The sequence below is a fragment of the Astatotilapia calliptera genome, chromosome 1 (genome assembly GCF_964374335.1).
Source record: "Astatotilapia calliptera chromosome 1, fAstCal68.1, whole genome shotgun sequence".
Lineage (NCBI taxonomy): Eukaryota > Metazoa > Chordata > Actinopteri > Cichliformes > Cichlidae > Astatotilapia > Astatotilapia calliptera.
The window spans coordinates 13439778-13465289 of record NC_137422.1 but is presented as its reverse complement, the minus strand read 5'-3'; the positions used below and the strand labels follow the sequence as shown (position 1 = coordinate 13465289).

The 25512-nt window shown below is 41.8% G+C and overlaps 1 protein-coding gene across 2 annotated transcripts in view; it reads right to left on the bottom strand.

Annotated features, from left to right (window-relative positions):
* Window positions 1-25512, bottom strand: part of fbn1 (fibrillin 1) — a 64196-nt gene that overhangs the window by 7465 nt on the left and 31219 nt on the right. For both annotated transcript variants that reach the window (XM_026163582.2, XM_026163585.2), the window contains 30 exons: window positions 25162-25287; window positions 24949-25071; window positions 24285-24410; window positions 23591-23716; window positions 18255-18377; window positions 17913-18035; window positions 17685-17810; window positions 15043-15165; window positions 14718-14840; window positions 14426-14593; window positions 12444-12512; window positions 12206-12331; window positions 11178-11300; window positions 10929-11087; window positions 10763-10834; window positions 10548-10673; window positions 10328-10450; window positions 9454-9579; window positions 9256-9372; window positions 9039-9164; window positions 8824-8943; window positions 8151-8276; window positions 4520-4672; window positions 4335-4397; window positions 4123-4242; window positions 3913-4032; window positions 3708-3830; window positions 3052-3183; window positions 2840-2965; window positions 2019-2225 (listed from right to left, as the gene is read on the bottom strand). In XM_026163582.2, coding sequence (XP_026019367.1) covers window positions 2019-2225; window positions 2840-2965; window positions 3052-3183; window positions 3708-3830; window positions 3913-4032; window positions 4123-4242; window positions 4335-4397; window positions 4520-4672; window positions 8151-8276; window positions 8824-8943; window positions 9039-9164; window positions 9256-9372; window positions 9454-9579; window positions 10328-10450; window positions 10548-10673; window positions 10763-10834; window positions 10929-11087; window positions 11178-11300; window positions 12206-12331; window positions 12444-12512; window positions 14426-14593; window positions 14718-14840; window positions 15043-15165; window positions 17685-17810; window positions 17913-18035; window positions 18255-18377; window positions 23591-23716; window positions 24285-24410; window positions 24949-25071; window positions 25162-25287 — 3744 coding nt within the window. The remainder of the gene's footprint in view (window positions 1-2018; window positions 2226-2839; window positions 2966-3051; window positions 3184-3707; window positions 3831-3912; window positions 4033-4122; window positions 4243-4334; window positions 4398-4519; window positions 4673-8150; window positions 8277-8823; window positions 8944-9038; window positions 9165-9255; window positions 9373-9453; window positions 9580-10327; window positions 10451-10547; window positions 10674-10762; window positions 10835-10928; window positions 11088-11177; window positions 11301-12205; window positions 12332-12443; window positions 12513-14425; window positions 14594-14717; window positions 14841-15042; window positions 15166-17684; window positions 17811-17912; window positions 18036-18254; window positions 18378-23590; window positions 23717-24284; window positions 24411-24948; window positions 25072-25161; window positions 25288-25512) is intronic.

Sequence of the window (25512 nt, the reverse complement as noted above, 5' to 3'; positions counted from 1 at the left end):
GTCTGCAGTTCTGTTGAAGAAAGATGTTGAATCTATTTAATTATTCTTGAAAATAAATTTATTTCTGTGCATTTTTTTACCACACTGCATCAAATTAAAGCTGATTACGCCGATTAAGCATCATGACGTGGGGGGTGGGGGGTGGTTCCCTATTTTTTTTTTGTTGGGAGTTTACAACCCTATTAGTTAGGTTGCTTAATATTTCTGCTAAGTACTATTTAAAACACCAGAATAGGGAGGATAAAGTAGGTTTAAGTTTATTAGATTGTTCAGTATTGCTGAACTATGAAATATTTTGGGTGCAGTGTATTTTTACATACAGGTATAACAGAATAGCTTTAGTGTTGTTGTTTATTTAAACTTGAGTATGAACTTACACAAAATGCAGCAATATATAAAAAAAAAAACAGTTTTATTGATTAAAAAACACACTATTCATATCGGTACCGGCAGATATCCAAATTTATGATATCGGTATCGGTATCGGACATAAAAAAGTGGTATCGTGCCATCTCTAGTTTGAGTGCGTGTGTGTAATTTTTTATGTCTGTAAACACGATAGCTTGAAAAGTTTTGAATGACTTCTGATAAAACTTGTAGGAGTGTAGAATGGGATCATGTTAACAGTCTATTAAAATTTGGCTTACAACCACCAAGGTCGTCAAGGCCAAGTTCACAATTTACTGGTTGAAAATTGACAGAAAGCCTTATAACTTAGAAACAATGATCACTGACCTTGTCATTGTTATCTGTATTGACCAAATACAGACATATAGGGAATGATTAAAATAATGCTGCTTTTGTGCCTTGTAATGTCAAGGGAGTTCAGCGAGGGAGGAACTGCCTGCTGGCATATACTCACACCAACAGGGATACTTAATGCAAAAGCAGATAAAAAGATACATAGTATTTATTTTCATCGATTGATGTTTGATCACTATTTTCTCTGGACTGAAAAACTGAGTCAAAGTGTCAAAAAGTTCCTCTGTTAGACCATTTGAGGCTGCAAAATGGAGTCAGTCCCCTTTGTCTTGTGTTAAAATGCCTAAAATTAGAATTGGGGGAAAACACACACACACACACACACACACACACACACACACACACACACACACACACACACACACACACACACACACACACACACACACACACACACACACAGCACCTGGTACAAAAAAAAGAATCTGTCATAGATAATTTTCTACTCTGTGCTCACTGAATGGGGTGTGAATTTAGTGATAATCTACTTGTTTAGATTGTATTAAGACTCAAAGTTAAGCTTTCTTAAGCCCATGTCCATTGTGACTGATAGGTGGTTGCCAACATAAACTGCTGTAAGCGGAAGCTTTCTGCTAGGCTTCACCTCAGCTAATTATAGTCACTTAAACGTCGAACCATGTTTGTGGTTTTCAATGTGGAAATCACAGAGTAACTATAAACCACAGAGTAATATTTCAAAAAAAAAATCACCAATCTCCTTGGTAACTGAAGGAAAAAATGGCACAATAGTGTGTTTGTTCACCGCAGTGTGTGTTGTGTAGTTAAATATCTCTGATTACATTACCCTGATCTTCTTCACCACAAAAATTGGTTCATTTTCAGAAGGACATCAAATCAGTGTCTTCATATTTTAATAAAAATACAGATATTTGGTGCCAGTAAAGTGATAACTATATAGCACGAGGAACAGATGGGCTATACAGCTGTGTTGATGTTTTACCTTTTGGATGTTTTTTTTTTAATTCAACTATCTTTCAAATGATGATTGTTTATTGTTTGGCTAACTGCACAAAGTGTCCTAGAAGTTAGTGCTTCAGCTTTGGTGAGTGAAAATTGAGCATTTTAAGCGCTAATTAGAAGGTGTCTGTGTCTGTTTACAGTCGATGAACCTTGCTAGAAAAGCTAGTTAGAACTAGCTAATAACTTCACAGTGTCATCCAAATCCGGTGACTTCCAGCTCAACGCTTCTGAATTGTAGAAGGTAAATGTGGATTACTAAATACTCATTAAGCTACCTCTTCCATCAGTGGTGTACCCAGGTCCCAGAGGACACATCTTCTTGTACTGGGTCGTCCCTGGCAGGGGACAGAGCTCACAGTTGTTACCCCATCCTCTGCCCCCATCACAGCAACACTCCGACTTGGTCACTGGGACCCTGTTAGTAGAAGTCATCTGACACAGAGTGGTCAGAACCTCGGTGAAGCAGACGCCTTCACGGTTATCTGCAGGGTGAGAGAGACACACACACAGAAAGGATCGTGAGAGCGAGACAATAACAGCAAGCAGACCAAACCACCCAGACAGGGCCTGGCCTCACACAGCAGACATAAATAGATAAGCCACACTGCTATATCACTACTGTCTGTAAGGAGGAAGATAGCCATACAGTTACAAAGTCCCACTGGAGGTTTTCTCACCATGCTCAACACATAACAGCTATCCAGAGCTATACTATATATTTAGACTAGGAGGAAAGGCTTTGAGCAGTATTTCCTTGCTTCCTCCTCTGCTGATAGTAACAGACCCTTGTTTATTTTAGGAAGATTTGGATACCATCATGGTAAAGTTCAATTCCCATGGAAGCATTAAATTCAGCTTCAGCATCTGTTCTTCCAAAACACATACAGCACATTAATGTCTAAATTATTTATATTGTTAAACTATTAAGTAGCATGGATGATTTTTAATCAATTACTGTCTCTGTGGCTAGACACTGCAAACACTTGTTTTAATTATGTACTCCTAATCTCATCTATCTGGCAGCAAATTAAAGATAAAGGGGTTCTCTTCTGATGATAACCTTACAGCCTTTTTAAAGTGATGACAGTGTACATACCAATACATTCTGTCTGAGTGGGGTTGGGAATGAATCCTTGGTCACATCTGCATCGGTAACTTCCGACAGTGTTCTCACAACGGCCGTTCTTACAGATACCCGGTTTGGCCGTGCACTCATTCAGATCTAAAGCAGACAGACACACAGTGTAAAGAGGCATACTATATTAAATGTACTCAAGGTAAAACCACCTACGACACCATGATAATTACCCATGCAGCCCTCTCCACTGGGCAGCCGTGTGTATCCAGGTGCACAGATACATATATATGTACCAATCAGGTTCTTGCAGGTCATGCCTCTGCTGTCACAGTCATCTATACCATCTGCACACTCATCTTGGTCTGGAAGACAAACACCATAGTAAGAGTAAGTGGATGCAAAAGCCTCAAGAAGCCCACGTGCATTCATGCCTGTGCAACAGGTAACGTAACACAGACACTCAGACAAAGTATGCCAGAGTTTAATCTAACCACTAAATCCAACACTGAGCTCTGGATTGATAACAGGGTTGTAGTGGGGTAGTTGGTGGTCTGTTTGGAGCTGTAATGTAAACAGTGACGTTATAGACACTGACATGTTCCTCCTGACTCACCACTTCCCTCCAAATACAACTGTTGCTATGGCGTGCGAGGTATATGAGAGATCAGAGGTGTAAACAGAGACTCGGTGGGTTACAGTTGTCAGAGTGATTTAAGTTCATCCCAGACAGAGAACCCTTGAGGATCTCACAGAAACAGTGCGAGAGTGCGTTATGTAACTTTATGGAAGGTGCTGGCATGGCTTTTTGTGAGAATTTCTACCAGAGCTTTCCCGTTAATGGACCTGCGAACTCTGACTACACGGGTGAGTCATTTTACTGTTATACCTTTACACATCCTCCTGTCCTCCCGCAGCACGTAGCCTGTTGGGCATTTACACTCGTACGAACCCACTACATTAACACAGCGGAAGGCGCACAGCAGAGGATTCTGGGCGCACTCGTTGATGTCTGGACCGGAAACAGAAAAACCACAAGTTACACATTAAGACACCCATGACCTAAACGGGGGCTCAGATACAGCTTCGGATACCTTCGCAGGTCATCATTGGCCCAGGCTCAAAGCCGTCATCGCACGCACACTCAAATCCCCCAATAACATTAGTGCATGTGCCGTTTCCACAGGGATTTCCAATGTCGCACTCATTAGTGTCTGTGTTGAAGAAAAAAAACGAAAAAAGCGACTCAGAATGACTAAAAGAGCAATCAGGAGGATAAGAAAAAAGAAAATGACCTGACTGACCTTCACATCTGACTCCACTAATGTCAAGGCGGTATCCCATGGGACATTCACAGCGGAAAGAGCCGTCCGTGTTAATGCACTGGCCATTAACACAAGGATTATTGATGCATTCATCAATATCTACAATCAGAAATGTCAACACAGATTGAAATTAAATGCCACAACCATAACAGAGATATTGAAAAATGCAGATTTATTATCAGCCTATTTACCTTTTGGATGTTCATCTGGCCCACGTTGATATCCCTCGTTAGGGCAGAGATCGCGATACCCCTCTGGAACCGTCAGATGTCAAAAGTCATCAAACGTTTTGATCATGAGCTTACATGAATATGAGCGGTTTCTCACATCTATGTGTTTTGCGCAGCAGTGTCTGTTTTATGTGTAGAATACACACCCTGTCCTTTGATGGGGCAGATTTCACAGGGGTCTCCCCAGCCTTGACCTGGCATGCCGATGCAACAGCACACTTCCTTGGTAGTGTTTTGAGGTTTTGGAGCCTGACAGCGCCCATTTTCAAACTTGGTATAGCAGTAGTTCACACGGACATCTATGGGATAACACACATAGAGAAGGCAAGAACAGTGAATGGTGATAAACAGATGGATGAAATATCTAGAAGCGCAATGTCGTCAAGATAATCTATATCAAGTCAGGATCCTGTCTGGCTTGTTTTGGCAGAGGACAACTGGTTCTGAAAATCTAAAACCTTTCAGATAACTCGAGAAACTATTTGACAACCGTAAAGATTGTAAGAAAAGTTTGTTGCCTCTGAATAATTCAATAAATCAGTAAATCCATAGCTGGTTGGTTCACTATAGCCTCAGCCTGAAGAAGAAGATTCCCAGGCACAAAGATTATTTGATTAAGGCAAATATGACAAAACTCTGTTTTTTCAAACAACTCAAATTTTTTCGTGCTTTCTCAAACTGGGGTCTTGAGTCGTTATGGCAAGTTAATCACTGTGATCACCATCTTCCTGATTGTTTGTTTCTGTTGTTGGTTTCAGTCTCCTTTCATTTTCTGGAAGCTTTGCCACAAACAATTGGCTGTAACAGACAAAAGAGCTTGAGAATCAAAAATCCACATGAATGAATAATGAGCAGGCTTAGTCCGAAAATCATCCGTGACATTTCGGGAAAAGTTTGGAAAACAATCAGTCATGAGGTTCAAAAGTTACGCGCATAAATGGTCTGAGCTTGAGCAATTGGTGGTGCCAGAGTGCTCAAGGGCAAGACATGAAACTAACACAAAAGAATGAAGAAACTATTCCTAATCAATGTGGCAGAATCCTACGTTTTTACATGAAAAATACGAAGAAGAAAATGAAAAAGAAGGAAGCTTCATTTCGGGCCCCTAAACAACAACCATGTTAAAGGTTCAGAATTAGAAACAGCTGTAGTATTATGTATTCTGCGGCCACAATGTAAAAGCTGTAAAGTCTTACGTAGTGCTTGTACCTGCGACTTGATTATTACGTCAGTGTACAAAACAGGACCTCGATATGAGAAAAAGTGTTCTTGTTTTCAACCATTTTTTAATTGTACAGACTGAAGTTGCATAATTATTTCCACTCACCAATCTGTGTGTGTCTGGTTACTCCAGGACTAAGCAGCCCCTTACTTGTAATAGGAAGCATATGGTTTCGCTCTCCTGCTAACAATGGCCTTCAGTGAACTCAACACAAATAAGCTTTCTGACCACCATAGATCACTCACACACCTGGCTCAGGAGCAAAGATCACATACATGAACACCTGGTGCTGTGAGGAGAATGTCAAAGAGTGTCACATTACTTTCCTCCATGAAACGGATTTGTCAGCCTCTCTGCGAAAGAGATTGATGGAGCTCTGTGCACAGCCCCTTGCAAGTATATGTACACATATGCACGGGTGCATTGGAATCTCCAAGTGCATATCTCCTTCATATTTTGCATTTTATAAAAGGAAAATTGTGAAATAAAGAAATTTTCTAAATAAACAAGAGAGTCGCCTGATAAAAAAAAAAAAAAAAGCTTTTAAATGAATCAACTCTTGGCTAACAATGACAGCAGGGACAACGATCTGAAGTGTGGTGACAAATATTTAATAGTTATAATTATGTTCATTTGCAAAACCACTGAAGCATTATAATTTAAAACGTATCATTAATTGGCGAGCGCTGGTGGCCAAGTGGTTAAGACACATACCAAATACTGCAAATGCAACTCCCCTAATCACTGAAATGGTTCCATCCAAGGACTAATCATGCGTGTCATCACCCTCCTATTCTCTCTTTGTTTTCCTACCAGTATCGATTATTGCGACGCCAGAAAAAACATGAAATTCACAGCCTCTTTCTTCACCGCATATCTGCATTTTGTGAATGATTCTGTTACCAAAGAATGTTAAACAAACATCCTGCTAATAGAGAAACTGCTGATATCCTTCACACTATCTCGACATTTGTTCTTTCAAGCCACTTTAAACTTGTGAGGCTCATTTCTGGGAATGTTACTAACTGCAGTGCTGAAGCTGAGTTTGTTTTGATGGGTGGCCTCATTTTCTTTCCCTGTTTCCAGGCAATCAATAGACGCCAATGGGAATGACATCAAAAGCATCACTGTGGCACCTATGCTGTCACAATATCTGTCACAAATGATTATACATACAGATTAAATTTAGAACTGCACAGAGCACAGTGACAGTGATCACTAATAAATCATTGATGTCAAAGAACCTCAGTGACCATCAGCGATGCACAAAATCACAACAACAGTCACCTCAAGTCGCTCTATGCTGCAAGATAATCGCTAAAATAATACAGAGAAAACCCAAACAATCAGACGACCCCCTTGGCAACAGTGGGAAAGAGAAACTCCTTTTGACAGGAAGAAACCTCCCGACAGAACCAGGATCAGGGAGGGGCAGCCATCTGCCACGATGGGTTAGGGTGAGGGGAGGGAGCCAGGAAAAAGACACACTGTGGAAGAGAGCTAGAGATTAATAACAAATAATTATTGAAGTCAAAGCGGAGTTTGAAAACAAATAGTGAGTGAAAAAGAAACACTCGGTGCATCACGGGAAGCCCCCCAGCAACCTAGGCCGACTGCAGCCTATCAAAGGGAGCTAGTTCAGGGTCACCTGACCCTAAAAGCTTTATCAAAAAGGAAAGTTTTTGGATGTGAGTAGAAGGATTTTAAACTTGTTTTTAGATTTAACTTTCTACTCGTTCTTGTCCCCGTCAGTACTCTCTCTGCTATTGCATACACAGGCTACATAACTCTTCTTAACTTGTGCTGCTTTAACACTATATTGCATAATGCCATAATCCCTTTTGTGGCCGAGAACTACGTCTTCATTCATTATTGTAGCATTCATGTAAAATACAGATGTCACGGAGGAGAGCGGTTAGCACAAATAAATTTAGGCTTTGCGGTCAAATCTAAATATGTACATCTATTCCAGTCTGCTAAATTATGAAGAGTATAATCTAAAATAAAACAATGTTATTCCTCAATGTGTTAAAGGGCTGTTTTGGGTTATGCAGCTATAGAAACTATACGTGCATTTTGGAAATCTCACCATCATCAGTGTTTTCTCAGTAATACACACAAACCACAAACTAATTTACTGCCAGTGTTACTCACTTTCCACCAAACTCCTCCTGTTTATCCCCTAACCTTCAGTCGAACGCTTCTGGTGATGTCATCACTTCAGTGTTTGGAGAGGGAACTCCCTAGCAGAGGACTCAGCGCACCCCCACCCAATCCAAAATACACACATATACTGTATAAACACACACACACAAGTGAGGAAATGGAAAAGTGATCTGTTCAGAGCCACCCTTGGCCTTGTTGAGGCAGCAGCAGCAGAACCAGCTGGAACACAGTGTGCTATCATGAAAGAGCAGGAAAAGCCGGACACCACTGGCTGCTGCTTAGTCTCCACTAGTGCTCACTTTTCACTGTAAAAGCAAACGCGTGCTATAATTGCGTGCTATAGCTTCTTTTCCCATCCTTCTCACTCCCACACATGCACACACAGTTACCTATACATCTCCGTCCAGACGCAGAGAGCTGGAAGCCTTCAGGGCACAAGCAGGTGAAGCTTCCTTGAGTGTTAGAGCAGGTTCCATACTGACAGATCTCAGGTGACTGGGCGCACTCATCGGTGTCTGACATAAAAGAGAGAAACAACATTGTGAACCTCATTAAATGACATTTCCAGTTGTTTAAACCATTAGAAGCATTCCAGTTTCCAGTATGTCACTGCACATCTAAATGTCAGTGTAATCTCGCACGTGAATAATTGCACGAAGGCAGTTGCCTCACTGTTACATGTTCACTTATCACAATAACCAGCTGCTGTGGCTGCTTCTGATGCTGAGAATTCATAGCTGTTCCTCCCTTCGTCTAGGAACTCAGCACAAAGCAGGAATGTATTGAAGTCTCCGGAATATCTCCTCATCAGCCCCGCTATACAAACAATCCATGTTTTTTGGCTCAGCCTTATTCTCACATGTGAAAGGAAGAAAAAGGGGGTCTGACGAAGCTTCCCCTCCTCTGGTGCACTCCAGTAGAGCTGATCTAAGCTAGTCTAAGTTAGATGTTAGCAGAAATTCACCTCTATGTGCATTTTTTTTGCTTCAGTAATTCTTGTTTTTCACCTCTCAGTTTTTTTTTAACCACAACACGGAATGAATGGGATTTATGACGCTCTACCTTCACAGGTTTCCTCATGAAGGTGGTAGCCAGGTGGGCAGATACACCTGTAAGAACCATCCAAATTCAGGCAAGTTCCTGCACCACATGTGCCTGGATTCACTGCACATTCATTAATATCTGAAGAAAAGGGATGATATAAATGTACATATTATAGAACATATCTATATCATAATTAGATCAATATCAAAAAAGGACAAACAGCATTTCCTTACCTCCACACAGTCTGCCGTCTAAAGTGAGCTCATAGCCATCATTGCACACACAGAGGAATGTGCCCACTGTGTTGACACACTGCCCGTTTCGACACAAGCCCCTCTGCGTCGCACACTCATCGACATCTGCTCGGCACACAGGCAACACAACAGTTAACACAGATGCTATGGCTCTTCTTCTTTTTCACTTTTTCTTTACTCACGTCCACACACGCACCTATGCAGTCGCTGTTGTGCGAGTTTTGAAAGCCAGGATAGCAGAGACAGTTGTAGGAGCCTACGGTGTTCTTGCAGGTCCCGTTTCCACAGGGCTGTCTCTCACACTCGTCCACGTCTGAAACCAGAGAGCAGCGTCACAGTTTTATCACCTGGCAGAGGAACACCGGTGAGACTGATGGGAAGTAGCACCGCTTACCGACACACATCGACAGGTCCCGAGTTGCTTTGAAGCCATTGGGGCAGACGCAGCGATAGCTCCCCAGTGTGTCAATGCAATGGCCTGGATTGCATATACCGGGGTTCTCGTCGCACTCGTTACGGTCTGAGACAAAAGAGAAAAACAAATGTCACACTTTGAATCCATATTCAAATAGTATTTAGATATTTTATCCTCAAACAGTTATTAAAATTCATATATTTCTTCATAATACATGAAACTGACCAAACATTCTTTTGCACTATAACTCAATAATTAGACTGCATGAGGCCAGTGTAACATCATCAAGTGCAGCCTGAGCGTGTCTGGGTGTTAGGACTTGCATGAAAAGCAGGATGCCGGCATAACATTCACTTATCGTTTAGGACTCTCCAGACTGACAGCAACATGATTTAGATATGCTGTAGCACATGTTCAGCAGCTCAACACCTGCTTCACATTCTCTCCTCCTTAATAACAAGCCCACCATGAAGAATTCAGTCTCAGGCTGACTGTAACTGTGCTGCCTCTTTGTGTGCTTTATCTCTGGCAAATAACTGGCCAGAATGTGCACTTCAAAGAGTTTCGCATAACCGCATTTGATAAAGCTGGAAGAAGTGAGACAGCGTTAGCGTGAGGCCACAGAAAGACCCTGTGAAGTTAGCATCTTTCTCAAGGGAATGACAGAGGGATTTCTGGCTGCTCTTTTTTGGCTAATGTTTTCTATCATTCTATCCATCTGTCCACTAATTTTGTCTCCATTTTATGCCATTACAGGAGACGACTAAACTGGAGGCTGATTATACAACTGCAGTGTAATTCGAGTGCCGCTGATACCGCAAACATTTTTAGCTAATAACCAGCACATCCTTACCAAGACATTGCCCAGTGGGAGTGAAGCGGTACCCAGCTTTACACTCGCATCGGTAGCTTCCTGGCAAGTTCAGACAGTCTGCATTTTGCTGGCACACCGGTCCATTCTGACACTCATCAATATCTGACAACAAGAGGGACAGAGATGTTCATACAGCAGGCATAAATATAAAAAGACCAAAGTAAAACACAGGGATTCTACAGCAGACTGCAAACGTCACCTTCACAAATCAGCAGCTTGTCGTTGTAGATGAAGCCAATGGGGCACTCGCACCTGAAGCTGCCGATCATGTTGATGCACACTCCATTCTCACAGATTCCCGGAATTTCCCTGCACTCATCGATGTCTGTCAAATGAACGAGAGACCAACGGCGGCGTGAGAAAAGAGAAGCGTTCCTCCTCATCGCGTAAGCGTTTCAGTGTGAAAATCTTTACCAATAATCTGTCCAGTGGTGATGTCGATGTAATATCCCGGTCTCTCGCTGCCACACAGGATCGCAAACTCATCTGAATGGACAGGAGGCACGAGTTTATACGAGTTCATCGCCACTTCCGCGTGCTGGTATATACTACGTATTTACTCTACTGTCCTAGACCTCACCGCTGCTGGGCACGGGGCACTGTTCGCAGGGTTTGTTCCACGCACGGCCGATGTTGTAGGAGCAGCAGCACATCTTTTTGGTCATGTTGAAGTTTAGCTCGCCGTCGCACGTTCCGTTGTCAGAGTAAAAGTTCCTGTAGCAGTAGCTCTTCCTCATGTCTGTGTGTGGTGCGTTTGTGAGAAATGCAGAGTTGCAGGTAACCCTAAATACGACAGCGACAATCGTGAAAACCCAGCAAGCCTACCTACCCATGCAGTTGTTCCCTCCGTTGACCTGCATGTAATCCACAGGGCAGATGCAGGTGTAGTTCCCGATGGTGTTGTAGCACTGGCCGGGGCCACAGATGCCTGGCCGTTCACACTCATTGACATCTGTACACAGAGAGAGCAGCACGGGGGAAAAAACATTCCTTCAGTAAAGGTGCCAGCTACTTCTATGAAACATATTTTGGTCCACGCCTTTAAATATATTAAATTCTTTATCAGCATTACTCCTAAAAAGCCATGAGCATGCCTATGAGCCCAGCTCATAGCTGAACAGTTCATTGACCACAAACAAGGAGGACTTGCAGTGCTAGACTTTTGTACTTCAGGTCAACAAAAACACACTAATTAAACACTTTCCCATGATTATTTTCATGTTGGCTTGAAATAAAATATCCCCATCTGCTGTTACTGCAACTTACTGCATGTGTGTGCATTTCACGGGGGGGGGGGGGGGGGGGGGGGGGGCAAAGCGTGAAATGTGCACGGTGGACCGGCGTGTCTATTACACGCTTTCGGCTGAGTTAAAATGTCACTGTCAACCCATTAAGCCTCCTGCTCTCCTCCTTTCTCTGTTCCCTTTTCTCTTTTTTAAACAGCCTTCTATTTCATCGCCTTTCGTTCCTCTCTCCGTCATCACTGGCGTGCCTACAGGGGACACTGCGTACTTCCCCAAGGAAAGAGTTGACCACATCAGAGCCTTGCTCTTCTGGACACAGTTAGCGCTCTCAGCTGTCTCATCATTCTGGCTGAGCTTTGCTGGGTTAGCAACAAATGGGAACTAGAGCAGACACTTATTGAGCTGCAGTGTTGTCTATGGGACAACAGGGTCCAATATTTTCTTTGCCTTTTTGCTCCCAGTGCTTCTTTCTCTCTCTTTCTCTCTCCATGTGTCACTGAAAGAACATCTCCACGGCTGGACTCAATTTCCTCCCCAGTGAAATGTCCCAGGGCCAGAGCTGGAGACGGATGGGTCACCTGTTTGTTCATTTGTGCATGTGTGTGCTTAATACCTTCACAAACTCTGGTGTCCAGGTTGAGGGCAAAGCCTCTTGAACATTCACAGTGGAAACTACCAAATGTGTTGATGCACCGTCCTCCCTGGCATAAGCCGGGCAATTCCTGACACTCATCGATGTCTGTGGGAGAGAGAAAGGGAAAACTCAGCACTATTGTGGGCTGGTGTTTCTGTAAGTATACCCAGGGGCGACCTCAAAAACAAAAAAAGGCATAATAGCATGTTGCTACAACCTTCCAAGATGACAGTGATGGGGTTTGGTCTGAAGCCTTCCCCTCCAGGACACAGAGTCTTGTACTGAGCTGTAACACAAAACACAGAAACGAATTACAAGCCTGCATCAAGGGTGTGCGTTATAGCAGAATTTGCCAGTAATTGCGATGAATCGTGGTGCTTGAAAAAGCCATTTTTAGTCATGCACTTGTTTCCTTTCGTTTTCTGTCGTGCTTTTTGTGATCTCAGCGTTAGCCACAGAGCCCAGAGGACCAGACATGACTGCAGCTACTCAGAATTACAAAGCGAAAAGAAAAAGGTTTTGTTCTTGTCACAGAAGCAAACAGTTCCCTGAGCTGAAAAGGATGAGTCATTCCCTGTAATGTTTTGAAACATCTGTTGGCAATTTCCAAATAAGTTGCACAAAGCTGTCTCATTTTTACCAGCAACAGCAATTACAGCAAACACACTAATCGCATGGCAAGAGAAGCCAGCATGTGAGTCTGCATGTAAGCAGAGCAGCTAGTTTGCACCTTAAGACTCCTTATGTACTCTGGTATATTAATATATTTTGATCTTGGATATGATTCACAAACCTTAATTTGAGGAAATTAAGGTTTGGTTTAAGGAAATTAAGGTCTGTTTTGTTTACCCTGCCGCAAATAGATGGATTTGACAGGATTATTGATTAAACATAAACACCAAATCTTTTTCTTTCCTCTACATTCAAATCTAATTTTTAAACCACAATTCAAAACAGCCAACAGCTAACAAGCCAACCCATCCCACCAACAAGAATACAGGGTGAAAAGTCAAGCCGACAAGGAACTGTCAAAAATCACATTTCCAGGAGAGACCACTTCAGCCAGGGTGCAAAAGCTTAAGAGCGTAAGAGCATATATAAAAATGTTTACATCCTGGAGAGGTGGAGGTATGCACAAGAGAGAAGAGGAGTCAATAGAAGCAAGGTGGAAAGGTGAACATGCAGTAGAGTAGAGGTAGTGAAGGTAGGTGAGTTTAATACCTGGGGTCAGGCATCCAAACAAATGTGTACACAAGAGAGGTGAAGAAGGGAGTGCACGCAGGGTGGAAACCATGTCAGGGATGATTTGTGACAGAAGGATAGCAGCAAGAATGAAAGGGAAGCTTTATAAGATGGTAAATCAGAGGGACCAGCTCAGGTTGAGCAGTAAGGCATAGTGGAGATACTGGACAAAGGATGCTGAGTATGAACCTGCCAGGGAGGATGAAAAGAGGAAGACCACAGAGACGTTTCATGGATGTAGGGTTGGTATAACAAAGGAGGATGCTAGGGATAGGGTGAGATGGAGGCAGATGAGCTGCTGTAGTGACCCCTAAAGGGGGCAGCTGAAAGAAGAAGATCCTGGTACAAAGAATGGTGTTGCAATCCATAGCTAATCTATCCCTTATGCCTTATCCCATAACTGTAGTTTGACTGTGAGGTGTGTTTCACCTTTGCTCTGCTTATGGATTTGGAGACTCATGGAACACTTTTTAATCAATTTATCTGACAAATGACATGTATTGGTTTATGCACAAATGTAGCCTACTTGATAAAGTCTTCCTAAATCCTAGCATTTTATTTGTATATATTAATTAGCAGGTACTATATCTGAGTGATGCGCCCATGCAACCCACTGCATGGTTCCAATTTTATCATGCCATCATTCTTCAGATGTTTGTGTTGCTTTCCTACAGCTGAAATGAACAAAAATGTTGAATCGTGGAAATCTTTATCAAAGTAAGTAATGCTAGCAATAAATTACCTTCTCATGTACTATCACAAGCCACTGAGTATATCAGCTCCAAAAAGAGACGCTAAGGTTAGCTAACTATGCACTGTATTTGGGCTATAGACGCTGTGGCTTCCTGGAGGTGCGTCACGCATGAGTATTTCTTGCTAGAGTAGACATTCCTCGCAGTTGAACTGAAAACAAAAAGTACATAATGTGTGGTTACAAAGGATAATGTGATGACTCACTTGAGTTTACAGGCGGGCATAATTCACATGGATTTCCCCAGCCCTTGCCCATGGAGCAGCAACAGGACGCTTTGGAGACGCCAACTCCAATCTCATTGGAGCAGTCCAAATTTTCAGATGCGTCTCCTCGCAAACGAACATCTCGAAAGCAACTACCAGAGCGAGTGTCTACACACAAACGCACACATAAACAGGCACAGATTTTCAGCTATGTTGGTTAAGCCTTTTCTTTGAAATTAGTTAAAGAACAAGCTAAGAACAGTTTTAAATATGTTTAGTGTTGCAGTCTCACCTACACAGCCCACTCGAGTGGGATTGAGTTCAAAGTCTGGTGGGCAGTTACAATGGTAGCTTCCAGGGATATTAACGCACACTCCATTAATGCAGATGGTCGGGTCTGCACATTCATTGATATCTGAGAAAGAAAAAGTACATTTTTTAATATATAAATGATCGCTTTCAATTTTTTGGCCAATACAAAAGCAACTGGATGGATCACAGAATATGAAAGCTCTTATCTTTACACATGTGCTGCGTTTCTTTTGCACTTGTATATATTTCCCCTGTTTGCTGAGGCCTAAACACAGGAACATGGAGGGGAGCTGGACTAGTCTTACCTGTGCAGTTGCCTCCACTTCTGTCCAGTTCATAACCAATGCTACATTTACATCTGAAAAGTCCCGGGATATTCTGGCACTGTCCGTTGACACAGATGTCAGCAAAGGTACATTCGTCTATGTCTGTGAAAAAGAGAGATAAAGAGCGAGCCAGCTGTGAGTGATTAGTGGATCATGAGATCACGGTGGAAAACTGGCAGTGGGCTTTAGGAAGTGAAGGCCACTCACCTCTGCTACAGAATGACAGCTCTAGACATACTCAGACAGACATACGCACACATACACTATCAGAACTGTAGCCAAGGTTATGAAATTGTGCTCTTCCACATCATTACACTCTGCACAAGTCATTACTGTCCAGCTCCGACTGAGCTGATGGAGGCAGGACTGGACAGGTTATTTCAGGATGTTTGACACATCAGTGCAATGAGGTCAGTCTGCTCTTTCAATTGAATCCTGCAGTGCATTATCACTGCACTCAGCATTCATCTGCAACAAGTTATAAATGTGTTCATATGCAGCTTACAAGAAATCTTAAAAACAAGTTAATATTTTATTCAGACTTTGAGTAAATGAGCGGAATACATCCCAATCAAAACATCTTTAAAAAAGAGCCTGCAGTTGAGATTCCCACATATGGCAACTCTGAATCATATGTCAGTATATTATGAAGGTTAGGAATCCAGAATTTATACAGTTGTGGTCAGAAGCTGACTTATATTCATCATTGGCATGAGTGTCATGGTAATTTTGGACTTTTAATGATTTCATGGAACTTGTTCTTCCAGTATGAAATGACTGTACACACATCTTTAATGGCTTTAAAAACCAACAACTGGTTTCACTGGTTTAAATTGTTTTGGGATTTACTCTAATCCACAGAGGGGTTTTAAAAAAATATGAGTGGTGCTGAAGGTTCTACCATGTCTTTTAAATTGACATATTATCTTCTGTTTAGTGATTGTAATTTAATACAACCGGTAGTTTCCGGTAGTTGCCAGCATAAAAAGCATTTGTTTGACACTGCTCATTTAAAACTGAGAAAAATGGGAAAGTGCAAGGAATTCAGTGAAGATGTAAAAGGGAGAACTGCAGATTTACACAAGTTGCGAAGGTCTCTTGAAGCCATTTCTAAACAAGTGCAGACTCTAAGATTATCAGTTCAAACAACTGTATGCAAGTTATTCTGATTTGTCACCACTTCTGTAACTTGTAAATTGGTTAGTATTTCAGGAACAACCTGGGAACTTTCCAGGCTCAAGTGTGTCATGAACTGGAAACTGTTGGAACACCAGCGTCACTGCCTTCTGGAGAAAAATCTTTAAGCTTTTTGGCCATAATGGTAAGAGGTATGTTTGGAAGAGTAAAGGCCTTCAAACCTAAGAAAACAGCTGATAAGCATGGTGGTGGTAGCGTAATGCTCATACTCTGGAGATGTTTTGCCAGCAATGGTACTGGTATGCTGCACAAAGTGGTGGAATAATGAAGAAGCTGGACTACAACAGCTAGACCGTTGAAAGTTGGACACAATGGTATCCTTCAAAACAACAATGATCTTGAACATAAATCCAAACTGGTTTTGGAATGACTAAAGCAGGCTGACATTAGGCTTCTGGAATGTCTTTCCCAAAGCCCTGACCTCCTCTTTATCGGAAATATATGGACTACATTTAAAAGTCAAGAATGTGCCAACCAATTTAAATGAACTCTTCCAATTTTTGACAAGCATCTGGTCAAGTTGCAACTTGCTAAGAGACATTTAACAACATGTTAGTGGGGGTCTATGTATAAGGTCTTGGGTCTGTATGTATAAGTTTGGCCCTGTGTGTATTAGAAAAACAAAAAAGTAAATTGAAAATTGTGCACCTAATTCTTGCTTGGGTCATTAAAGGTGTACGCTGTACAATCATTCCACCCTGGCAAAAGAACTGTTCAAAGAAATCGCCAAAAGCTCAAAATTACAATTTATGCCTACGATGAGTAAAATTCTGTCCACAGCTGTATGTTGTGTAAGCAGCTTGTGCATCTCAAGCACTAATTTTAAGAATAAGACTGTTTTTAGAGCAGCCTTTCATTACAATTCTAATATGTAGCCTTTTTATGCTACAAGGAATTACACTGTAAGCAGGAAATAATGTTTGGACCGGTTTTTTCAAAGAATTCCTTCCACTCAGTTCATTTTTATCTCCATCACAAAGCTTAGATACAACCTTTAACCAAATTGTAGCAATTGCACAACTGATATACACTCCTGAGTCAGATAAACATCTCGTAGTTACGAGCTCGCACGCTGTGATGTGTGCTTCAAGTTTCAGAAGCGTGATGTTGAAACACTAAATTATCGAGCAAACGTGAACAGAAAATCAAGGCGAGTTCCACTGTTATTGTCAGTCCTTCGAAAGGTTCTCACAGCCTAAATCACATTAATGCTCAGCATATTGTGCTCTTTGATGTCCAAAAATCCATATAATTAGTAGGCAGCATCTGTTTGGATCTGCTATTTCCATAAACAGGAAAACAAAACAAACAAATAGCACCGGGCAATTTTTGGGTTTTGTTTTTTGAAACTGTCAACATAATTTAGGATGCGGGCACCCATTCAAATCCTGGGAACTATGATAGTCTGTGTTGTATTGCCTTACCCTCACAGGCCTTGCCGTCAGCAGTGGTGATGAAGCCCATGTCACATTCACAGCGGAAGCCTCCTGGCAGATTCAGACAGTGGCCGTTTTCACACAGGTTGCCGTTCTCTGCGCACTCATCGCTATCTGCAGTCACACACCCACACAGAGTCAGTAAGCACAAAATACATCCGTGGATCTTTTAAAGGGCTGAAGTGTGGATTAAGAAACTGATTTTGTATGTGTGACCTGAGCAAGAGAATCCATCTCCAGAGAATCCATCCTTGCACACGCATCGATAAGAGCCCATGGTGTTGAGACAGTCAGCATTGTTGCTGCACATATGTGTCCCATTTGAGCATTCATCCAGGTCTGAAACACAACAAACGATTACATTCCTGCAAACGTAACCGAATTCATCCAAATATTGAGGATAAGCCTTGCAGTATTAAATCAATATCAAAGTAAAGACGATAGCCAAAAGCACAGGTTCGCTTTTCGCAATTGCGCATCTCATACACAAGCTCATTCATTTCAGATGGTTCATGTATTTTTACTATTTACTTGCGCATTCCAGGCCATCAGCCTTACCTGTACATTTGAGACCACTGCCAATCCACCCCGGAGCACAACTACACTTGAAACTGCCGGCTGTGTTGGTGCAGGTTGCATGTCTATCGCAATTATGGGCTCCGATTTCACACTCATTGATATCTGACAAAGAGAGAACAAGAAACAACATAAAGAAAAATAGACACAGGTCTGATGGTCCAATGATTAAGGTCTGCTTTCTCATTCCAGTTGGGTTCTTGGCGCTGTAGAGTGAGTTGATGCTTGGTTTGATTTGTATAAAGATAGCAGCAGGAGAAGACAGGGCTAGGTCTTTCTGGCTCACTGTCTCTGTATATCAGAGCACAAGGCAACGAGGCATTCTCATGATCTCTGATACTAATGGCCTTGCTACAAAGGTTTAATGAGCGCAGCAGGTCTCTGGATTTTCGTCATTCAAGTGTGTCCTGAGAGCTGTAAAACGGCTAAGAGGTGGAACGAAGGCCTAACGCTGAGGCCTTGTTCTGTCTGCACCGTCTGAACTAGTCCTCGCAGGTTATTTTAGGCAAAGATACCTCCTTTTACCCACAGACTTTGCACCTCTAATGTGAAGCTTCTGGAACAGCACATTACGACCCCCGCCCCCCTTTAATGTTCATGTTTGGGTTTCTCACCGCCCCAGATGTCAAGTGTGGAAATTTAATCTTTCCAAAACATAATTTCTTTAAATGTGATGTGGTAAAAGTGTGATGTGCCAACTCTACAAATAAACATTCCTTCACAGCAAAACCATGACAATAATATCTCCCAACCAATGAAATATTCGGGGTAATCTATTCTCTGAATGTACAGACCTACTGTTTGCCACTCAAGATTCTAATAAATGAGCAATAAAAATTAATGGGAGCAATTAGTGAATATTATTAATATCTGCCCTTCCCAAAAAGTTGATTAAATCCTGTGGGGTGGAACCAATAAGGATCTCTTTGAGTGTGGCTGTAGCCTCACTCAAAGACTGAGGCCTGAGCTAGAGGTGGAGCTTTAATAGCAAGAGCGTACAAGTTAGTTAGTTCACGTTCCCTTCATGTACTTCAAGGGAAACCATGCTGAGAACTCAATTTTTTACGACCTATCAGGGAATGAGACACACTCCTCTCTGCGTGTGTCTGTCTTTGTGAGGGTAGTAATTCAAGACACAGTCAATTAGAGATTAGCGCTGCTGGTTTACAGTCTTCCTAAGGACAGGGTATGGCATATTTTCATTACATTTGATTACAAGGTTAATATGAGGGCTTGCGGCAAACGAATCTCCCTGGATTACAGGCAAAACTAATGATCAGCTCCTCCAAGCCTTTGATGAAAGAAAGAACACAAACACACGCACACACACACATACACACACAATGCAAACAAAGATTGCTGCATGTGAGAAGCGTGTCATCGGTCAAAAAAGAGGGCTGAATGAACTAGGACAGTGTTTGACAGATGAAAAAAAGTTGCGAATTACACATTTGCCTATACATGGCTGCTTAGCTGGCTGTTAGTGTGTTTGCATGCCTGACTGCCAGTTTATCTGAGTGTCCTCTTGTCTCGTTTTATTCCAACATGTTTTGACAACTGTCAAGCATTTACCATTTATGTATTTGCCATATTAACGTGCCGCATTCTCTTAATACTTAATACTGCATTTGAAGGATCTGCCTCTACTTTATGTACCACCACTAACATGTTTTTGAAGCCTTTTTACTGTTTTAATCACCATGATCTACTAGTCAAATAATCAAAGCAAGAGTACAAGGGAATCATTTACAAAGACAAATATTATCATGTTAAAAATAAGAGTCGTGAAAAACTAAAACTAAACTAAAGCCAGCGTGGAATAATGATGCCAAAGCAGAATGGTAAATGGTAAATGGTAAATGGCCTGTATTTGTATAGCGCTTTACAAGTCCCTAAGGACCCCAAAGCGCTTTACACAACCAGTCATTCACCCATTCACACACACATTCACACACTGGAAGTGCCAGTGCCAAAAGTGCCATCCATCATCGGCTGTTTGAAGCTGCGTCAGACCATACACAGTACAAAAGACAGAGCCACTGTTACATCGTATTGGTTATGAGCCCATAAAGTCTTTGGGAAAGTGTTTACCCAAGTCAAAGAGCACATGATCGGGGGGGTGTTTTTTCTCATAGATTTCTATGCAATCAGAAGCTTTTTTGCAACTAGGAGAGTCTGCCCCTGCTGGTCATTAAAAATAATGCAGCTCTACTCTTATTTTCCCTTTTTTAGACCCAAAACCCATCATTTATACATTCAAAAGCACATAAATCTAAAGAAACCCCAGCGGTAACATTCGTTCTCAAGGTACCGCATTCACAAACTTGGGTGTTCATGTTGGCCAGCCGCCCAGCAGGGTGACGACAACTCCCCATGAGCCTTTTACAGCTGAAGGGTAAAAACCTCCACATCAACACTGGCACAGGAGCAGAAGAAGCCAAAACATAAAGCGAAACCAGAGTTTTAGTCATTGTACAAAACATGGAAATAGCTTCCAGGTTGGAAAATGAAGCCAATGTGGAAGTGCCTTAAACCTGCACTCTATCTGAAGGAGACGATGATACCTGTGGTTGAGGGGAAAAAAGAAACATTTCCAGTCCTAAAGGGAAAACAATGTTCCATCTTGACCTCTTTAAAGACTTGAGATTATGGACTCACTGATTTTGACTAAAAAAAATGAATAAAAGATTTTCCTAAAATGTAGGATTACCTGTGGAAAGAAACTCCTAATAACTTCTCAATAACTTCCTTTTATTTTTTTATTTTTTTTTTAATTACTGCTCACCAAGATAGTGACAGCAGAAATACTTTTCTCAAGGCTTCAGAACACGACTTCAGAAACCAATAAATGAAATCACAGGAGTTAAATCCATCTTTGATACTGTCTATGAGATACTCTCATCTTTTCAAGTTGATACACCTTATTTATTTTATACCCAATTTCTAAATCTATTTGAACCATAAACCATAGGAGCTCCTGGGGTGGCTGTGGTTCAGGAGGTACCAACTGGAAGACTAGTTGCGCCTACTCCAGGCTGTGTGCTGAAGTTTCCTTGAGCAAGTTACTGAATCTCGATTTGCCTCATCCATGAGCATGAGTGTGTGTGACTGTTAAGAGAAGGTGATTATATAGAAAAAAGTGTTTGTATGAATATGTGTTATTAATCTCTGTCTCTCTTCCACAGCATGTCTTTTTTCCTGTCTTCCTTCTCTCAACCCAACTGGTTGAATTAGATGGCCCCGCCCCTCCCTGAGCCTGGTTCTCCCAGAGCTTCCTTCCTGTTAAAAGGGAGTTTTTCCTTCCCACTGTCGCCAAAGTGCTTGTTCATAGGAGGCCATATGATTGTTGGATTTTTCTCTGTATGTATTATTGTAGGGTCTACCTTACAATATAAAGCTCCTTGAGGCGACTGTTGTTCTGATTTGGCGCTGTATAAATAAAATTGAATTGAATATTGTGTGACTGAGTGAATGAGGCTTGTAGTAAAAAGCATTTTGAGTGCTCAGTTAAATAAGAAAAGCACTAAGTACCAATCTAACCTTTATCACTCAAACTGAAAACAGCACAAACTGAAATTGTGGCTGCATCCATCTTGCTAGCATGCAGCCCATGTTTAAAGTCATATTCATGTTAAGTTTGATAACAATAAGCACTAGCCAGCGAAAGCTGCTGGTCATACCATATATGGTTAATAACACGATTAGATTGGGAATTAAAATATAGCCAATCTGACCTTTCGGCTGCAGTAGTAAAAACTGACCAACTGACTCTTTGGAATCTAAGTTCTCACTTTCAAATGACAGATAGTGTAACTTGTTATTGTCAAAGTTGCATGGTCTTGCTTCAACACATTGTTAAAGCAAGAATTGTTTCATTGTTTTGTCATTTAGCTGAGAGACGATAAAGACAACAGACCATAAATTCTGATAATGATCACCCCTTTAAGATGCTTCCATGCTTGTAAACTCTACCAATACATCTCCACCCAGGCCCCAACTTTCCAATACACATGTAGAGATGCAAAAGTGCTTGAGTGTACGCTCAAGATACTCACACCCTGCCCCTGAGTTCTCAATGTTGTGGAATAAAAACAAAAATAATTCTTGTGGGAGCCACATAAACAGCTGGATCATATCTGGGCTTAAGAGCACCGCTCACTCATTAACACTCGCACACACAGACACACACACGCACAAGAAGGTTTAGTCCCTGCATGCCAACAAGGTCGCATGAGGCAGCTGAACAATAGCAACCAATTTTTTGTGAATTTCATTGTCCGAATTTTTTTATTTGGTGGAGACCTTTTTCCAAAAGAAAGAGTAGCAGGTTTTGTTTCTTGTGTATAAGAAGACATCATGCCTGTCCGAGAGGAATTAGCATCTCGATTCCCTGGTCTGGGGCTGAAATTCCAAAGCTGTGAATCAGAACCGGCTGCTTTTGCTGCAGCCTCGGGGAAAACAAGGAAAATACTGTATGAACATTTAAATGGGATTAGAATGAGCAGGAGTTATGTGTTTGCAAGTGTGTGTGTGTGTGTGTGTGTGTGTGTGGAGAAGGTGGAGGTGTAACAGTTCAGAAAAACCTGTTTATTTGCGTCTGAAGAAAATGCACTGCTGCTGCTGAGTGTGTTAGATTAAAAGAAATCACCGGCCAAAGTCACAACTAGCCTTCGACCGCACACTTTTTAAGTAGCCTCATAAATCAAGACTTAATTTTTTCTAGACGAGAGGCGAGTCCAAACTAGCAAAAGACTCTAGCGGACGGACAGACATTGCATTTATGTGTTCTGGAGACGTTACAGGTGATTACGTGCTGCCGAACTCTTCCAACCATCACGTAATGTTTAACTGACCCTAATGAAAGAGCAACAAAAGAATAAACAAAGGTGCAAAATGATGCATGCATTAGATGGAAGACGGTGACCTCACTGCTCCTGCTGCTGTTAACGATGCTGCATGTTTGTCTGCACACGTGAGTGTGTGTGTGTATGTGTGAGCGTGTTTCTTATCAACTCAGACAGCAGCTTTCGAATGGTGATGAGTAATGTTAGAGCTGCTTCGGGTTAGACAGGCATTCTCCCCGGGTCTTCTCATTTCTGACCTCTCTTCAACTTGTTTTCACTGCTGCTGTTAAACAACGTCTCTCACACACACTCACACACACACACACACACACACACTCACACTCTTTCCACACTGATTAATTAGTAGCCGGCTCCGACTGACTCACCGTTCTTTCACTTCTGTTCATTTTCCCCCACAGTTAGAGCATTTTGGTTTGGTGGGTTTGTATGCTTGTGTGTGCTTGTTTCACTCACCTGTGCAGCCTGTGGTTCCCTTGCGTACAGAGTAGCCCAGGTCGCAGTGACAAATGAAGGATCCCTTGGTGTTCTCGCAGTTCCCACTCAGACAGATGTTCGGGTTTAACTCGCACTCATCCACATCTATGAGGTGAGGTAAGAACAGAGCGATGCCATTTTAAAAAATAAAAATCCAGAACTTGCTTAAAATGAATACAATAAAGGAAAGGTTAATGGCAGTTAATAGAGATGAATTCGCTTTTGTATGTTCAGCCAGCCAAAAAAAAATGGTTTTAAATAAGCTATAACATGGGTGTTAGGAAAGCACAAAAAATTACATCATGAGCTACACTGAGGCTTTAAAACATTTACTTTAAATAAATACAGCAATAACAGTCAGCTTGTGCAGATCCATTTAGAAGTTGGTTCTTTGTTTTCTCACTCAGTGGAACCAGACGTCTAAATGTCACACATTCCTCCGGCTAACACAATGTTCACTATTTTATAAATCAACAACAGCACTTGCCCCGTTCTCTCATACACAGACTCATTGATCTGAGTCATTTAAGACTTATTCTCATGACTCATATCTTGGATAACCCTGAAGATGCTCATTATGTAGTTTCAGTAAATGCGAGAATCCCCTGGATCTAATAAGCGCAGAGCTACAATTGCAGTGTTTTATTTGGGCTATAAAAAGAACGTCCGTTACCCAGGCAGGTCTTCATATCCTCGGATGACATGAAGCCATCAAAGCACAGACACTGATAAGTCCCTGGTGTGTTTGTACACTGGCCCCCGTCACAGATGTCTGGGCTTTCTTCACACTCATCGATATCTGCAGATTGGAGAAAGCAGAAAGGAAATAGGAATAGAAAAGAGAGGGACAAGAGGGAAAGAAAAAAAAACATATTTTAAAGCTAGGTATGCAAACAATGAGGGAAAAGCACACATCAGCTTCAAAGAGGAAGTCAGGACTGAATTTACTTTGTCTCTCATAAATAAGCAAGTTCAATTCAGGACAGCACTTCTGCAAGAAACTGAACAGTTCTCTCCAATTAACCCCTCTATTGCCTGGATCTCTGTCTGTAAATCCGTCTCTGTTAATTAAAGGAATAAGCATCACAGGAGTGAGTCTATAAGCAGCGCCTGAAACCTGCACTCATTCTCCAAAAAAAATTCTGGCACCATAACCCGGCTCAGTGTGAGCTTTCTTTAAACATGTGCCAGCCAAGTCACAGCCACGTCTTTGTATTGTACATGCAGGCTTTTTGATGTAAACACAAAAATTGAGGGTATTTTCTTTACATTTTCCATGCAGTGTACAAAAAATGCCAACTGTAAGACAACGACAGACAGGTAACGCAGCTACTCACCAGTACAGCTTCTTAGATCGGGCATCAGGGCGTACCCAGATTGGCAGCTACATTCATAGCTCCCCTCTGAGTTGGTGCAGAAAGTCTCACAGCCACCGTTCTCAATGGTACACTCGTCAATGTCTAAGCGGCAGACAAAACACACATACTGTTGGCAAAAATCGAAATAAAATCTATTCTTTAAAACACAGTCACGTGACAGTCAGAACATACCGACGCACTCCAGTCTGTTCTCAGTAGATTTGTATCCTGTGTCGCAGGAACACTGGTACCGGCCGATCATATTCACGCACTGACCATGCTTGCACAGCCTGTCGCTCAACTCACATTCATTGATGTCTGTAAAGACAAAAAAACATCATATTAGTTTATTTCTCAACGACTGCAAGAATGTCAGCATATAGGAGAGCACATTGGCCCAGAGTTCATGTCTGCCCATCTATCTAAGGACACAAACGCTCTCTAATGAGCCCACACACAGCATGATCCAAGTCAATCCAAGGATCCAAAGAAAATACAGTAGAAAGGGCCTAATGTGCAGTAATCAATGAAGGGAGAAAAACA